This window comes from Sus scrofa, chromosome 15 (assembly GCF_000003025.6).
Source record: "Sus scrofa isolate TJ Tabasco breed Duroc chromosome 15, Sscrofa11.1, whole genome shotgun sequence".
Classification (NCBI taxonomy): Eukaryota; Metazoa; Chordata; class Mammalia; order Artiodactyla; family Suidae; genus Sus; species Sus scrofa.
Window position 1 is genome coordinate 77,919,521 of NC_010457.5, and position 18,457 is coordinate 77,937,977.

Below are 18,457 nucleotides of genomic sequence, written 5' to 3' on the forward strand. Positions count from 1 at the left end.
GGTATGTGCCAGGCTGACAAATATGAAAGAAAAGTCCAGAGCAGCCTCTCTCTCTGACCCTCAGGGAATCTTCTGTGAATTAAAAGCTGCAAAGTTCCCTGACCTCATCACCTCAGGTTCCACAAGTAACTGAGGAAGGTTAAGCCAAGGCTGTCAGCCAATTCAACTGGAAGTCATTAAAGGTTTCAGGGACAAAATGAACTAAATAAATCCTAAACAAATCATGAATTGCCAAATGTGAAATCAACACCACAAACAAAATTAGTTGAGCTGCAAGTTTAGATTTGAGAATTGGTCTAAATCTAATGTCATGCTCACATTTAAAGATAGAATCTCTGTGTTTCAGAACTGTCAACAGCTTCAACTTGGTTATGATTGTTTGCTATATTCTCTGGTCTCTAAAGAAGGAAAATTATAATCATACCACAATGGCTTACTTACTGCTACACCTAAAATATAAGGGCCCAATTAAATCAGCCATTTCACACATTTTAAATTTCCAGTCAATAAAAGTATATGGTAACTCTAGCCACTACTCTGTTTTCTGTGGTATTTAAGAAGAAACAGAATTGCAACTTCAAAATGTAATGCTTCAGGAGTTTCTGAGAGACTGAGCTGACAAAAATACTGCCTCTTTTCTGCACTCAAAACCAATCGGATTATTTAATGAAATGAAAAGATCATTCCATATGATCACTGAGAAAATCTACTTAGAATCTCGTAAGCTCAAGGGGGATGTCACTCAGGTATTATATGTGATGCACGAAAAGGCTAAAGGAACATATTTGCCATGAGAAATTACCAGTATTAATACTTACACAACCTCCAGCAAGGACTTCTGCTAAAAGTGGAATGGAGCCATCTCTTCTGGTAAATTTGTCCCGGACAAAATCATTAACCTAATTAGAAAGACAGTATCAATTAACCAGAATCCCCAACCATTTCCTTTTGTGGCGCATTACTGGGTTTCCAAATCAGCAAATATTTGTCTCATAATATTAAAAATCATCAAATGTCTACACATAAAGTTTTACAAATGCCTTGATAGTGTGCCAGTCTTAGCAGCATCAGTTTTAATTTCTGGCCTAATGATAATCTAAACAAATGACATAAATTGAACGAGAAAGAAACTTACAGTCAGTTTAATGGCCTTTTCTGGAGCAACCCCTATGAGTTGTGGTATCAGACCTAGGTAAACAGAGAGAAACTGTTAGCAGTAGAGATGTACTAGACATGAACACACAAGCCCAACAAAGCAGACTTCCACATATTATTTACCCATCAAACATTTGAGGGTTTTCATAAAAATGGGAAAAAGTGGATTATCCTAAAAACTATGTATAGGTATGTAATAATTATTTATGTCAAATATAATGTTATACTTTCTTGAGGCTATAAATCCTTTCTTAAGCATGCTTCCTTTAAAGCCCAGTTATCTAAACCTCCCCCAAAATATGAGGAAGAAAGGGAACCCATGGATCTTCTCCAGTCCCAGAACACCTCCAGTAAGAACGAAACCAAATTCCCTCCCTTTACCACCAACAACATACGAACACACACAGACACCTTAGAAAAGCCAATGCTATATTCTTGGAAATGCCTTGCAAAAAAAAAAAAAAAAAAAAAAAAAAAAAAAAAAAAAAAAAAAAAAAAAAAAAAAAAAAAAAATGCTTGCAAATGTCCTGTTAAGTAGACCCAGATTTTGCCATAAATGATACTACCTATGTAATAGCATACAGTGTCATGGTTATTACACTTGGTTATTATACCAACTCCCATAATTTTCTTTTTGGAGAAACGCAGAATTCAGTACTCATTTATTTAAAAGAAAGACAAAACTGCAAAGAAAAATGCAGTTCTAACTTCCATTTAATGGATATCAAGCAAAAACAGCCCATTGTATTCTTATTTACTAATATATGCCAAACTTAAGACATTTCAAAAGAATTCTCTAAAAACAAAGGAAATCATTATTCTTAGAAAGTTAAATTTCCTAGGCTGGCTGCAGAAGAAAAAACATATCAACAATTCAACATCTGTAGCTATTCATAGGGCTCAACTTTCTAAAGCACACAGATTATCCAAATGGTTAGCATACATTTTTTGCATACACTTTTTAAAGATGTTAACAATAAACATTTTATATCCTCTAAATCACCAGCCAAGGGAGAGTTATGTAAGTGTTTGCATGCTCACCACTGATCTTAAGCCTACTTTAAGGATATTGCTGAGTGATTTTCTATGAGTTGAGAGCCAGCAAGTAATCATACATACGGGCTACTGTCAGTCAAACTGAATTATCAATGACAAACACCAATCTGCACACACCTTTAATGGGTAGCAGACTGATTTAAAAGAATAAATCAGCAGATGGCAGTCTTAACTTTCTAACTCTCGTGATCATCAGGCACTATAACTTAACCTGACTCCCACACAATGGGGTCAGCATGTGTATCTGTTTTACAACTTGCTTCAATAAGGCTCATGGAATTTAAACAAAATACTGATTTATGTCATTTTATCATTATTGCCTACAAAGAAATTTAGGCTAATCTGGCAACAATTTTGTCAATCATCTCACAAAATGAACCAGTTCTAAGCAATACATGACAATCTCAACAATCATAGATAGTGTTTATATACAGGACGCCTACAATTTTGCCCCTAATATAAGAGTCTCTCATTTAAAGGACTGATTTTATCAGATCACATCCTAAATAAAGCTAATAATCCCTTCATTCCTACCTTGCAACTTGCTATATTGGACCCATTTAATTAACATGACATCTCTCCCAAATGAAATCTTCTATAAGCATCTATCCACTGAGAAGGTTAAACTGGACAGAATATATATCTAGGATCCTTCCAACAGAGGACATTATCTTCAAAGAGACGTCCCTTCAGTGTTCCCTTGTGGTGCAGAGGGTAAAGGATCTGGTGTTGTCATTGTAGTGGCTTAGGTCACTGCTGTGGCACAGGTTCAATCCTTGGCCTGGGAATATCCACAGTCCATGGACAAAAAACAAAAATTAAAAAAAAAATCTAATAAATAAATAAAAGGAAGTCTCTTCTACCAAGGAGGAAGGAAGATTATTGTTCAACAAAGAAAGATTGAAATGTCAAAGAAGAAAATAACCTTAGAGCCACTTAACCCTCAGAGTCCCTATTAAATAAAATCTAGATATGCAATGTTTAAACTAGTTTAAAACAAGCATTCACATAAAGAGATCTGCATTCCAAACAATGCATACCTCTTCCTGTGAAGTAATGCTAGAAAGCTAGAATTTAGACAGGCAAAGAGTTCTGAATATTTGAATAAAGTTCATTAACATTCTTTCTCAGGAGCAGGGTAGTTGAACCTGGTTTGATTCCAGAGCCACTCTCTTCTCTTGTTCTATATATAATGGCAAAAATGCACATACTCATGACCCTCTCCTTCAAGTATAAGGACATATAAACTATATATTCTCTTGAATATCTGCACATAATGCTAATCAGAGGTATTTTTCCTCATGTCCATAAGCTTAAAGCTTTGTGCAGGCCCAGTCTTTCTTTCCAAGGAAGAGGTTCTAAGCCAAACAGTTCAACAGGGCTCAGAATGAGCTCAGGATTAATGAGACTGTGTGTGCAAACAAACAAGTACAGTAAATTACATAAATGCCCTGGACTTGAGCATGTAGAGCATTTTTCAAAGAATTCCAAGTGGCGCCCAAAGGGATTAAAAAATTAATCTCCCTCCCAAAGGAAACCCTAAATTCTAATGTGAAAAATGTACATGAAAGTCTCCCTCTCCAAAGAGAACAAGTTCCTACAAAGCCAACGGGGTGGGGAGAATTCTGCATGGGGCTGCTGCCTCTGGTGCCGACAGCACTGGGCTCAGCTTAGAGTTGGTGGTAACATTCCCTGAAAAAGAAAATCTCTCTGCTTTCGCTCAGTGCCTCTGAGCTAAAGGGAGAAAAGGAGCAAGAATGAGACTTGGAGCAGAAAGGTTTTTTTTTTTTTTAACTTCAGATGTCTCACTGGAAGGGATTATGAATGGTTGGTCTCCTTGGAAGAGACAAAACATTCGGTTATTTCTTTTAGTTGAAACAAGTGGATAAAAGGTAAACTCACCTTCAAGCAGCAGCCTGGTTTCTGTTTCACAGAGAAAAGGTCTTTCTCCTCTCTAATTTTTTTGAGAAAAGAAGCCCTCTCTTTCTTAGTTGCCATCCTGCAGACATGTGCCTTAGTTTGTAAGAGTACAGTGACCATAGACCCATGTTGGGACAAACTTAGGTGTGGATTGCAGGAAGAAGAAATAAAGACCTTGTCTGCAGACTAATATTGCTAGTTACCAGCAAAATGTAAACAGGGAAACAAGCAAGGAGAAAAAAAGAGAGAAACAGCCCTCATCTGACTGGACAGACTACACGTTGATTTTCTTAACAAGGGAATTCAAATCTGCTGCTGGTGAGATAAAATCACTAACTTTAGCTGCTGAGATTTGCTTACTCACCCCGGTAGAGTCCAAAGAAGCCCTCATAACGCAGGACTTTCTTAAAACAGTCAAAACTGTTTTTGTACATCAGCTCTCCCACAACAGAGCCGGAGCCACGCTGGTTTTGCATGCGGGTCTTCACCAGATCTATAGGATACACTGCAGTGGCTCCCACAGCTACAAACAAAACAATTTTTAGGCTTAAAAGACAGCACAATTTGGAGTTCCTGTTGTGGCGCAGCAGAAATGAATCCAACTAGGAACCATGACGTTGCGGGTTCGATCCCTGGCTTCACTCAGTGGGTTAAGGATCCGGCATTGCCCTGAGCTGTGATGTAAGTCTCAGATGTGGCTTGGATCCGGCACTGCTGTGGCTGTGGTGTAGGCCGGTGGCTACAGCTCCAATTCAACCCCTAGCCTGCGAACCTCCATATGCCGCAAGTGCGGCCCTAAAAAGCGAAGAAAAAAAAAGAAAAAAAAGGAGAGAGCACAATTAAATAGAGACTCTATAAGGACAACAAATTTCATCTCAAAGGACTAGAAAATAGAACACAGTATCTATTCTCACAAGAGACTTTATATAATTTTTCTTTCTCCCACACACAGCTGAGGGATCACAGGCTAGCAACCACTAGGAACCATAAATACAGCTGCTTCAGAGCACTGTAGTGGATTTTCAAGTCACCCCAGCATTAGATAATCAACGCTCAATTTTCTGTAACAACATTAAATTATTATATATATTTCTTTGTATTGTCCATTAAATGCCTATACATTATACCAGTTACCTCTTAAAATAATTACACATGTACACATAGTTGTGTATAATTTTAAAATCTAGTTTACGACAGCATTTTGGTAAATTATGCTTAGTTACAACTGTAATATTGGAACCAAATTGCAACATGACCCCCCCCTTAAAGAATTCGGTTTTTTATTTTTTGGTTTTTTAAAAGGCCAGGTTTTAGAATTTCACAGGGACTGAAAAATTTATAACATGAATTAGAGTATTGTATTTTTCAACTATTGAAAATAAAAACATGCTTTGCAACTTCTAAAACTGAGACTGAAAAGAAAAGAATAATATTTTCATCAGTTCGGGCTTGTTTTGGAAAATCATAAGTATTTTAATCACACCTGCAAGGTGCTTCTCAACAAAGCAACTTCAGATTTTACACATTTTCTATGGAGAGACTGAAGCGAAAAAAAAGCCTCTCAAATTTTGCCCAGGAGCAGGAAAGAGAGGGATTCATTTCAGCAAATAACCTACAAGATATTCTTCAACCAGTAAAAGAGGAGAAAAAACCCCCAAAAACAAAAGCAAAAGCAAATCACTTTGAGAGGTTGTTTTATTTTGTAAGGTTCTGGGATTTGTACCCCAAATCTTGATTTCCTACCTGCCCTCACTCCTAACACCATAAACACAGCCTTATTCTCCATTTGTTCACACTGGCTTTAACCAGTATAATTAAAGTGAGTGCAACATGCATCCAAGACTTTCAAAGAAGACAGACTGGAGCCAGAGAGGCCACGGCCGTGCTATGACAAGTCCTCTGATTGTAGGTAAAAATAAAGAACATTTCAGAAAGCCCTGCAGTCGTGACCCTTGGGAACAATGAACTGCACCTCTGCTGATCTGTCCCAGTCTAGTGAGATAATATTACCTGAACACAAGGTTGAAATAGCACGCAGACATGTCACTCACCTCCAGCAACTGAGCCCAGAGTGAATCTGTAAGCAGACTCAGCAATCTGGAGCCAGACAGGCCTGCCTAAACCGTGAGATTGCTGTGGGGAAGAAGAAAGCACGTAAAAAATTGTGGAAAAGCATACAGCAAATGAAAATAGCTATAATTTGGCTATTTTAAGATTCTGAAATAGATATTTCTACTACTAGCATTTAAAAAGCGTATCTAGCCAAACAGACACAGTAGCTTCCCCCCCATCACGCCAGGTTTATACATTTCAGGTATAAAAATCTTCTCTCCTTTCTTTACTTTAACCAATTTAAAACTTAAAAATCTTTCTAAAATTTACCAAAACTACCTTGGTTCCTAAATCAGAGAATATTGCTCATAATCTACCATCTCTAATGACCTAAGGTCAATATATTCAAACGTCCATCAGTTACTGCATCAAGATCCACCACAGCAGTTTATGCATCTTCCCATGCCTGAGAGCTATTACGTTTTTTACCAATAGCCTCCTAATTTGATTTTGCTGCTTTTCATGTAGTAGGGCTGGACAAATCACATAACTAGAATTGTTTATGATGATAAGTAAAGGAAGGTCAAAGACTTCTCTTGGGGGCTAGAAGTTTTTTTTGTTTTTTGTTTTTTTACTGAGGAAATATTTTTTGCACAAAATCTACATTTATTGTATATCATGAAAATCCTGGCAAAAACAACCTTTCACTAATCTTAAAGAAAAAAATTTTAACAGATGCTATTTCAAGGGTTCAGAGCCTTTGCCCCCTCATTTCTGGCTTTGAAGCTCAATCACTGAGGTTATCATTAGATAAATACTGAAATTCTCACCTAGGCTACCAAACATTTGCTCTCCAAGACCTATGTATTCTTTAACTCTGCCTGTACAAAGAAAACATCCGCGGGACCTTAAAAAATATATTCCGGAGGCCTAGGGCTTTTAAGTGTTTAAAAGGCTTCAAATCACTCTGCTATGTAGTTAGGTTGAGAACCACTGTCCCAGCCACATTTATTGTTCTAACATAAAATCTATGTTGAAAATGTGAAAATCCTATTGTGATTAAGAATGGTATATACCACAGCATAAAGGATCTGAAATAATTTGTCTATATTAGCATGTCAGTCTTATTCTTTAATATTCCAGTATGAAAATAGCAATTACACGTATAAACAGTTGAAATGAAGGAATACAATATTGCTTTATCACCAAGAAAACTTGAAAAATATTAACTTGAATGAGCTTTTTAAAACACAGGAAGTTTAGATACTTTCATTAGAATAATTTAATGGAGGACTCCATGTCTAAAATCTAAAGGAAAGAAAAAAGTAAGCCAGTCTTCTCTGATTTGCTTTCATTTTTATGACCTCTTCAAAGTTCAATTTACCAAGCTAAATATGGCAAAACCAAATATTTATAAGTAATTTGGGAATAGGCCTAAAGAAAGGTTTTATCTTTTGTTTTGTAAATTGTGTACCACAGTAAGCAACAAATCTGTTTTAACAAAGCATCTGATACCTAAGTATTTAATGTCTGATTGTGATTTCGGTAGGCAGAGATCTTTAAAAGCTCTTTATGCTTGCCACAGTGTTGTGGTTCAATAAATTCTACAGTAAGAAGGAAAGTAAGTAACATTTGATGAAAAGTCATTATGAAGCCCTTGGAAAACTTGGTAATTAGTCAAACACCATTACTTCAAAAAAAATCACTACATATTTTATAAATGTTAATGTCCCAATCAATATACCAACTTTATTATAATCCAATTAAGTGAAAGCATACACCTATTACATCCAAAACTGAATTTAATGAATGGAAGAAACTAGAGTTCACACCATGGCACAGCAGGTTAAGTATCCAGTATTGTCTCTGGGTGGCAGGGGTTCTATCCCTGGCCTGGCACAGTGGGTGAAAGATCCTATACAGTGGTATGGGTCGCAGCTGTGGCTCAGATTTGACCCTTGGCTTGGGAACTTCCACATGCTGCATATATGGCCAAATAAACAAATAAAAAGGCTTCCTAGCAAGTTAGCCCAAGCAACTACACAGCCATCCATTATGTTTGATTTATATGCTGTAACAAAAGTGAACAACTAGTAATTTAAGATTGATATTTTTATTTGAAATTTAATAAGGGAAAGAACAGAATATTTTAACAAAATCCTTACTGCCTCACAGACTTTGAAAAACTTATGGTTTCCAAATGAAACAGGTTGGGGGGTGGGAGGATGCACTGAGGGTTTGGGATGGAAATACTATAAAATTTGGTTGTGATGATTGTTGTACACCTATAAATGTAATAAAATTCATTAGATAATAAAAATAAATAAATTTTGCAACCCACTTAAAAAAAAATCCTGAGTATAAGCCTAATTTTGATTCATTCACAGAGCATCCAAAAACATGCCATCCAAAAGATAATTACTTGTTGTTTCATTTACTACCATAAAAATCATACTAATTTTAGATTGTCTAGGGATTTGCTGTCCCCCAAAAGGTGAAAGTACTTTACCAAGCATTCAGGACTGGTAACCTAATGCAGCCCACAAGGGTCCACTGTCCCTGTGAGACCATAAAGGGGGCTGCTTACTCTCAGCAATTTCTACCCACAATGAGACCATACTGTACTATGCTATTAGTCAGTCCGCTATATGTACAAAGATAAGACGACCACATTATGTACAGGACAGGTGACTTGCCAAAGGTCTCACTGTGAAAGGGGGATAAGCAGAGCAATGTCACTGCATTCACTGTCATTCTTTAAGTCAACTGTCTCTAACAACTGTTTATGATTGAACACTCCTGCCAAAGATTTTAAACATGAACCTCAGTATATGATTTTGTATATAAATTATATGCACATTTCACTGTACTAGTCACATACATAAAAAGCTAAGTAATATATATTATAAAATTATATATAATATACATTCTAAACATATATGAAAATAGAAATTACAAAAGAATGAAATAAAATGATTTTTTAAAATTTTGTTTTGCATTTGTTAATGCAAAACCCTTTTTGATATCACTTTAAAGTACTGTATTAGTTTTTCAGATATTGATGAACACAATGAGTCTAACCAGTAAATTCTAACACTCTGTTTCAAAGAAAATTCAGTTGAAAACAAATACAATCTGTATCTTCAAGGTAAAGATGATGTTTAACATCACATATTTTAAATATGTGATGGCACTTTGGCTAAGATTTTAAAATCTTTTAAAACCAATGTGGTTGTTACACTACCTATATAATAGCATATATATTTTTAACTTCTCAAAAGACACACATAAAACTTATTCTGAAATTAGCATTTCTCAGTCACAAAACTGGGTGAAAATAAATCTCATTCTCAAAGAAAATAAATTACTTTTAATCATGACACCTTCAAAAGAGTATATTGAGTGAAAACTCACTGAATAAAAAAGGCTATGATCCCAAATAAGAATCAAGTAGTTAGCAAAGGGGCAAGACAAGGGTATATTAAGAGACAACTAAACTATGTATAAAGTAAGTAAGCGACAAGAATATATTGCACAGTAAAGGGAAATATTGTCATTATTTTTAATAACTTTCAATGGAGTATAATCTATAAAAGTATTGAATCACTATGTTGTACATCTGAAACTAATGTTATTAACACTGTAAATCAACTATATACCTCAATTAAAAAAAGAATCAAATAACCACAAATTCCCTTATTCACACAAAAAGTTTCTTCTCTGTTCAATCACATAAATTTTCCATATATGTTCTTCTTTTAAAGAATGTCTATAAGCCCTACAAAATCCTATGAAAACTGTAGGATTATACTGTGCTTTAATTCTTACCTAAAAACATCTCTAACTATAAATACCCAAATGCCTTTTGAAAGAAATGTCACCTCCACCCTTATTAAATAGCATTTATTTTTTTAAAAACATACAATATATGGTTTCCAAGAGGTTTTTTTTTAGGCTTAGCTATCGCTATAACTTATGGTTCACTTATATTCAGGAATGTAAATTAATGTAATTAATGCTATGGATTTCACTTCATGAATATTCATAAGTAGAATGATACTGTAGCTGCCATCCCTATTAATGACTATGTACTGAATTTTTTTAGCATTTAGGCAGAAAGAAAATCTCAGCACTAAGAAGACTGCCCACATGAGCAAATGGGCCAAAGGAAAAGGCACTCTTTTCCTTAAGGTTATGATTATGATCATGAAGATATTTACCAAGACTGTTTTCCAAGGCAAAATAAGAGTCGATTTTTAACCTGCTCCCTAAGCACACGTGTATGTTAGGAAATGAGGAAATGGCCTGAGATCTTATTTGGAGAGGAGATCTCATTTTGTTCATAGTTAAATGTACCTCATGTTATAAATGAGAATTAGATAAGGCAGTATCATGTCAGTAAACCAATCAAGCACCCTGCCCAAACCAAGTTGCTTCATGTAGTATGCCAACCAATAAAGAGAACTGCCTCTTCCAAATGGCACACTATTGATAGACAGAAAAGAAAGGAAAAGCTGGAGATTTTTATAACGAGCACGAGGTGTGTGTGGGGAGACTAGACTACACCAACTGAAGTGTATGACTGTAATGGAAAAATAAGCTTAGGAAAAATAGAAATTCTTTTGTCTACAAATCACATCTATGAATTTAATATGCCTCAATTTGAATGCAATACTCTTGACCTCACAAAACAAGATTAAAACCCAAAGCTGTGACAGTCTAGGAGATGGAGGTAAAGAAAAAGATATATATATATATTTTTCCCTAGTGCCAAACCATGTATACTTTCTTCTCAGTAAGAGGGGAGGTTAAACTATATTAAAGACTGTAGTAAGTCTTTAATTCTAATATTTTAAATGAAATAAATGGCTAATAAATGCATAAATAAAACTAGTATAAAAACCCAGTTTTCTCCTTTTTGAGAACAGACTGCCATTTATTGTAAAACTATCATAGGTGCTAGAGGTTAAAAAGTTTCCCAAGAGTTTCCATTGTGGCTCAGTGGAAACAAACCCAACTAGTATCCAAGAGAACGCAGGTTTGATCCCTTGCCTTGCTCAGTGAGTTAAGGATCCAGTGTTGCCATGAGCTATGGTGTAGGTTGCAGATGAAGCTTGGATCCCGCATTGCTATGGCTGTGGTATAGGCCGGCAGCTGTAGCTCTGATTCAACCCCTAGCCTGGGAATTTCCATATGCTGCAGGTGATGCCTAAAAAAATAAAATAAAAAAAGTTTCCCAAAAAAGTGATCAGCAAGTGGATTGTAATGTTTTCTCTTTACTCGTAAATCAAAAGTTCTAAAGAAGGTCCATTAGAATGCAAAATACACAAAAGGGACAAACTCCTATGTCTGAGAAATGCTATACATGAACTAGAAAAACTATTCTAATAATTTTATGACAGAACCCAAGCCAGCTTATATTCCAAAAGTTCTTTATGTGAGTGGTCTATAGCTTGAATATAATTTCCCATAGAAACAAAACTTTTTTAAAAAGTATGCATATGTCCAAGCGAGTTCATCATAGATAATTTACCCCATATAGGTGAAAAAGTAATTATGGGATATACAGAAAAAAAAAAGGTGTCTGTCTACCCATTCTCATACTGGGCTAGAATTGGTCTTTAACCACCTCTAAGGTGCTTCATGCTCCAAAAACGTCACATCCTCTTCTCTGTAACCAACCTCCTTCTATTTAACTCATTTTGCCCAAATGAAAATTTCTATTTTTCTCACTAGTCTTCTCTATTCTGCAACATATTTACCCATTCTACTACTGATACATATTGGGACATTTTCCAATTTTTTGCTACTGCAAATAATGCTGCTATGTAAACTTTAAACAGCAAATGTACTTATTCCTGTTAAGGACTACACCGAGGAGAGGAACTGTCAAGTCACAAGGCATGTGTCTCTTCAACTGTAGCTGGTACTCTCAAATACTTTCCAAAGTTGTGAGGCCAGCAGTGTATGACAGTTCCCATACTTACTTACCACTGTCAGAGTATAATTTTGGCTAATCCAGATGGTATAAAATGGCATCTAACTGGGAGTTCCCATCATGGTTCAGCAGTAACGACCCCAACTAGTATCCATGAGGATGCAGATTTGATCTCTGGCCCTGCTCTGTGGGTTAAGGATCTGGCGTTGCCATGAGCTGTAGTGTAGGCCACAGACATGGCTCAGATCCCACACTGCTGTGGCTGTGACATAGGCCAGCAGCTGTAACTCTGATTCAACCCCTAGCCTAGGAACATCCATATGCCGCAGTTGTGGCCCTAAAAAGACAAAAAAAAAAAAAAAAAAAAAAAGGCATCTAATTGTAGCTTTAAAGTGTGTTTTTTCTGTTTACTACTGATATTGAACTTTCTTTCTCCCCTTCTTCTCTTCTTCCTTCCTTCCTTCCCTAGCTTCCCTTCTTCCTCCATTTGGATATCCTGTCTTTTCCTCTTGTATAGCCTGTCTTTTCACCTTTTCGGTGATATATTTTAATCAACAAAGGTTCTTTAATTTAATGAAGTCCAACATATTAATCTTTTTCTTTATGACAAACGTATTTTGTATTTTGTACCCTGTTTGTGAAATCTTTGCTTATATCTCAACTATGAATAAAACCTCATATGTTATCTTCTCTAAACTTTTATCTTTCAAGTTTACAACATCCCAGTTGGAACAGACTTGTGTGTACAGCATGAAGTGGGGATTTTTTTTTTTTTCTATATGACTATCCATCAATTAAATTAAGAAAGAATACAACAGAATTTCAGCCAGGACAAAAATTTTTTTAAGTAAAATATTTCAGACAATAAAGAAGAAAATACAAAAGATATAATTCTTCCTCCCTTCCAATCCCCTTCTACCTAAGGAAAGTAGTTGAAGGTGAGTGAAGGAGTTGTGTCCTATCTATTTTTGAGCCCAACTTGGAGTTTGCTCAGACAGGCTCAAGAGTAACAACCACAACAATAACAGCAGTTAACATGTTTTGCATGATTAGTAGGTGTAAGTGCATCATCTGGTGTAATTCTTACAACCCTACGAGATGGATACTACTGTCTCTACTTAATAAATGAGGAAACAGAGAGGAAAGACGTTCCATATTCAGTACTCAAGCTGTTAACCTCTGCCTCTCTTGTAACTTTTATTTCTGAACTTACAGATTCTGCATCATGCCCATGTGTTTTCATAACAATTTTCAAAGGCAGAGATAACAACAAAACATGTTGTCCACTCTGTTTTTCTTTTCTTTTTTTCTTTCTTTTTTTTTTTTTTTTTTTTTTTTTCTGTCTTTTTAGGGCCCCCACCCATGGCACATGGAGCTTCCCAGGCCAGGGGTTGAATCGAAGCAGTAGCTGCTGGCCTACACCAGAGCCACAGCAACATGGGATCCGAGCCTCGTCTGCTACCTACACCACAGCTCACGGCAATGCCAGATCCTTAACCCACTGAGTGAGGCCAGGGATCTAACCTGAGTCCTCATGGATGCTTGTCAGATTCGTTTCCACTGAGCCATGATGGGAACTCCTATCAATCCTATTTTTAAATCTAAGTTTCAGATAAATTCCTACAGGGGAATACTCTACATACAAAATGTAAATGATTATGTATTCCTAGTTTGGTAGTATAGGAAAAAATTATAAGATATTAAAAATGTCTTCTGGAAGTAACATGGAAACAGTTATGGCTAGCAATATTGTAATTCTGTGGCCTTGTGAACTTTTAAAAATGAGTCACTAAAACAGTGGTCTATATGGCTGCCTTAGAATGCCTCATAAATCTAAAAAAACACGTTAACTGTAAAAATTAAAGTTTTTTCTAGGCTGAAAACTGCAGAAAATTTATTACTTTGCTATAAGAATATATATATATGTTCATATATATTTTTTAGAGCCACACCTGCAGCATATGGAGGTTCCCAGGCTAGGGGTCTAATAGGAGCTACAGCCGCCAGACTACGCCACAGTCATAGCAACACCAGATCTGAGCCACATCTGCGACCTACACCACAGCTCATGGCAACACTGGATCCTTAACCCACTGAGCAAGGCCAGGGATCGAACCGGAAACCTACAGTTCCTAGTCGGACTTGTTTCCACGGTGCCATGATGGGAACTCGGAACTTAGGTATATTTTTTAATCATTCTACTTGGGTCCTAGCCTAGACTGTATTCCTTATAAAGCTTTTAATGTTACAAGGAAAAAGGAAGCTACATGGAGAATTCTGAAAATGAAAAAAAAATCTATTGATTCCATCATTTTTACAGAATGCAGGAACTTGAATGATACTTAGAAATATTTGAAAATACTAATTTTACAAAAGAAGAAACTGAGGCCCATGGAAACTTGTACCAGATCCCAAAGACAGAAAAGTTGGGTTTTCCAATGTATGTAACCAGGCATATTAATTTGAAACGCTCTTAAATAATCTTCATTAATTAGTTTCTAGGAAATTCTAAAAATTATTTACGACTTGCATGAGTCTTACTTTCTCGGATTTTGTTTTACAATAATTTACAGGAAAAAAATAGATTTTAAAACCCTCATTTTTATTTCTCTATTCCTAACCCTCAGCTACCCAACGTAGCTGACATAAATGAAAGAAGAAAAAAAAAAAATAAGTTCTGAGGTTCCTCCTTTGGAACCAATATAAGAACACCCAGGATCTCCACCTGCTCTCTGGAGATTGCAGATCCCATCCTACAGGTTAGAGAAAAGGCAGACCACTTGACCACCACCCTAGATGCCAATAAGAAACCCAGGGAAAGAGGATAGTAGTGGTTTTTATCACTGCTCCTTTCTAAGTACCTGACAAGAACTTTGAGGCCATTCATGCTAAGCATCAGTGCTGCCACTGAAGGCAAGCAGATCATCTTCTAATCTCTTTTCAAGAAAATTTACATGGATTCCCGTCATGGTGCAGCAGAAATGAATCCAACCAGGAACCATAAGGTTGCGGGTTCAATCCCTTGCCTTGCTCAGTGGGTTAAGGATCTGGCGTTGCCATGGGCTGTGGGGTAAGTCACAGAAGCGGCTCAGATTCCGCTTGGCTGTGACTGTGGCTGTGGCGTGGGCCAGTGGCTACAACTTCGATTAGACCCTAGCCTGGGAAACTGCATATGCTGTGGTTGTGGCCCTAAAAAGACAAACAAACAAACAAAAAAACTTACAATAGCAGCAGAATTAAATTACCTTCCCCAGGACTCAGAAATGTGAGCGCTGTAGACTTAGAGCACCAAAGATTACAAAAACAGCCTTCATTTTTTGGCCTCCATGAAAATTGCCAGGTGCAAGAAAGATGGATAAAACAAAAAGAAAGAGCAGCAGAAAGGCTGAGAAAGGAGGAAATGACTTTGGGACTTTTAAATTCATTTCACTGTTCTTAATAAGCTAAATGAGATATTCCCTAATTATGAATATTAAGGACACCCCCAGGGAAAATCATATTAATAGGCATGTAATACTAGAAAACATCTTCTTTTGAAATGTGATTTTTCTTTTCCCTTTTTTCTTTTTCAGCCACACCCTCAGCATATGGAAGTTCCCAGACCAGGAATCAAATTGCAGCCACATCTGTCACCTACACCACAGCTGGGGCAACATGGGATCCTGAACCCATTGTGTTGGGCCAGGGATTGAACCGGCCATGCCACAGAGATGAGCCAGATCATTAACCCACTGTGCCACAGTAAGAACTCCTGAAATGCAACTTTTCAAACTTTAAGAAAAAATTTTCATAGACAAATACTATAAAATATAAAATTAAATTCATTAAGAACTGTAAATATTCGAATACATCTCAAATTTTAAATATTCTTATTAAATCTTATTATAAATCAATGAATTGGAATAAATTCATCTCTTTTTTTTTTTTTTTTTTTTTTTTTTGCCTTTTTTTCAGTGCCACACATGTGGCACATAGAAGTTCCCAGGCTAGGGGTCAAATCAGAGCTGCAGCTGCTGGTCACAGCCACAGCCACAGCAACGCAGGATCCAAACCGCATCTGTGACCTACACCACAGCTCATGGCAACGCCAGATCCTTAACCCACTGAACGAGGCCAGGGATCAAACCCACATCTTCATGGGTCCTAGTCAGGTTCATTTTCTACTGAGCCACAACGGGAACTCCTTAATTTATTCTTTTTAAAGGATCTGAGAACTCATAATGAAAATAAACTTTGACGGCAGTAAAGAAGCTACATTGCTGTAGGTTACAAATATATTTTAATCTACAGAAATCTTTATTATACACCAAGCAAAATATTAACACAAAATACAGATATAAAAGCAATATTTCCATTTTTAATTTACTTACCTGACTACAAAAGTTCTTGTTTATTATGCACAGTTAAAACTGGAAATTCTACTTCTTTTCAGAGGCAGAATCAGAGAGCTTGAGTAGAAGAGAGATTTGCTACTGAAACTTCCTAAAGTGAACCACACTTACATACCCTGATCTTTCATTAGCACATCTGGCTATTCACTGATGTGGCAGCAGTGAAGAAAAATGAGGCCTAGGCTCTTTCTATGGCATGCTCATTTAGCTTTTTTTCCTCTCTCTTCTTGTTTCTTGTCTTCTTTCCCCCTCTCCCCATGCCCTCCCTATGTCTCCCAGCCTCATAGGATATCATAGACTCCTAAAGAATGATGAGGGACACAGGTCTCATGTCTATCAGAACAGAAAAACAATCAGGAGGACAAAGACTAGCCCTCCTATAACCCTCAGCCCTGCACAAAACCATCGATGCAACAGAGATTTCCTCCAAGTGCTCCAGAAATATGGTTTCAGTTTGAAAGAAGACTGTTAAGAAACCGCTCCATTTCACTCTTTAAGGTTAATATCATGGGGTTTCTTTTCCTATTAAGATAGTATTTTTGAAACCAGACATAATACTGCATTAACTTTACAGGACTCAGAAGCTACTGTTTTTGACATTCTTAACATTTAAATAACCCTGATATTATCAAAAATGTAATAATCAAGGTTTTCTCTCTGGCTCATTAATTAGTTTTCCTGCGTTGCTGTATCTATAAGGCACATTCTCGTGAAAGATTTATTTCATTAAAGGAATGTTTTGTATTTTAAAAACTCTATAAATAATCAGTTTAATGATACAAAGCAAACTTAACACTAATGTTTAAATGTCAGGAGACAAATGAAAGGAAAAGACCGTTCCTCCTAGGGAGAGGGAAGCCAAGCCCATGTATGTTTGCAGTCTTATTTCCCTATCTTAATAAGCTGAAAGAAAAAACCACAAACATAAACCTAGTTGCCCCATAAAAATACTCTATGAGGGTGGAGGGTAACAGTCCATAAAGGTAATCTTTGAGGAAAGTCTTTCTCTATAAAGCAATTTTCATGGATTCAGAAGCTCGAGGCTGTCGTGTACATATACTGTTTCAGCATTTTTGAAGGTGATTCTGTTTATGAGACTCCTCCTACCTGTCTCTGAAGTTCCGCCAGGTTGTAAGGTAAGGCCCCCTCAGCCAATGGGGCTATTCTCTCAATATCTGCCAGAGTCAAGCGCCTTCAGGCAAAAAATATGGGAAAGAAAGAATCATTAAAAACTCCTCATACTAAGATCATCGTTCTTCAAAAAAAAAGGGAGCAAAAAAGAACTATGGTTTAAAAATAGTATTTTTCTATTCACACAGATCATTTTAGTGAGAAAAAAAATCTTCAGATCCTGTTTGCCACACAAAAAGCAAAAGACTCTGGAGAGATAATGTGGAGTACACAAATTGAATAGTTCAAAGATAGATGTTAAAATTAAAGAAATAATTTTTGCTAGAAACAAAGTATAAACATTGAGCATTCATACATACTAAATATATTCTCCTAGCATTCATATTTAATGCATAAGTGCAAAGTCTCTTGAGAAGGATAAATATAAAACTAATATACACTGGTTGCTTTTAAGTAAAGGCATAAGGGTAGAAGAGATACTTTTTAATGGTATGCTCTTTTTGTTTTTTGTTTTTTTTGTCTTTTTGCTATTTCTTTGGGCCACTTCTGCGGCATATGGAGGTTCCCAGGCTAGGGGTCGAATTGGAGCCGCAGCCGCCGGCCTACGCCAGAGCCACAGCAACAGGGATCCGAGCCGTGTCTGCAACCTACACCACAGCTCACAGCAACGCCGGATCGTTAACCCACTGAGCAAGGGCAGGGACTGAACCCGCAACCTCATGGCTCCTAGTCGGATTCGTTAACCACTGCGCCACGATGGGAACTCCTTTTTTTTTTTTTTTTTTGTCTTTTTTTTTAATTTTTAAAAATTTTT

At 36.5% G+C, this 18,457-nt stretch overlaps 1 protein-coding gene across 5 annotated transcripts in view; it reads right to left on the reverse strand.

The window, feature by feature from the left end:
- The window catches only part of SLC25A12 (solute carrier family 25 member 12), a 125,996-nt gene that overhangs the window by 23,586 nt on the left and 83,953 nt on the right, over positions 1–18,457 (reverse strand). For all 5 annotated transcript variants that reach the window (XM_021075518.1, XM_021075522.1, XM_021075520.1 and 2 more), the window contains 5 exons: positions 17,620–17,704; positions 6,183–6,264; positions 4,496–4,654; positions 1,136–1,188; positions 819–899 (listed from right to left, as the gene is read on the reverse strand). In XM_021075518.1, coding sequence (XP_020931177.1) covers positions 819–899; positions 1,136–1,188; positions 4,496–4,654; positions 6,183–6,264; positions 17,620–17,704 — 460 coding nt within the window. The remainder of the gene's footprint in view (positions 1–818; positions 900–1,135; positions 1,189–4,495; positions 4,655–6,182; positions 6,265–17,619; positions 17,705–18,457) is intronic.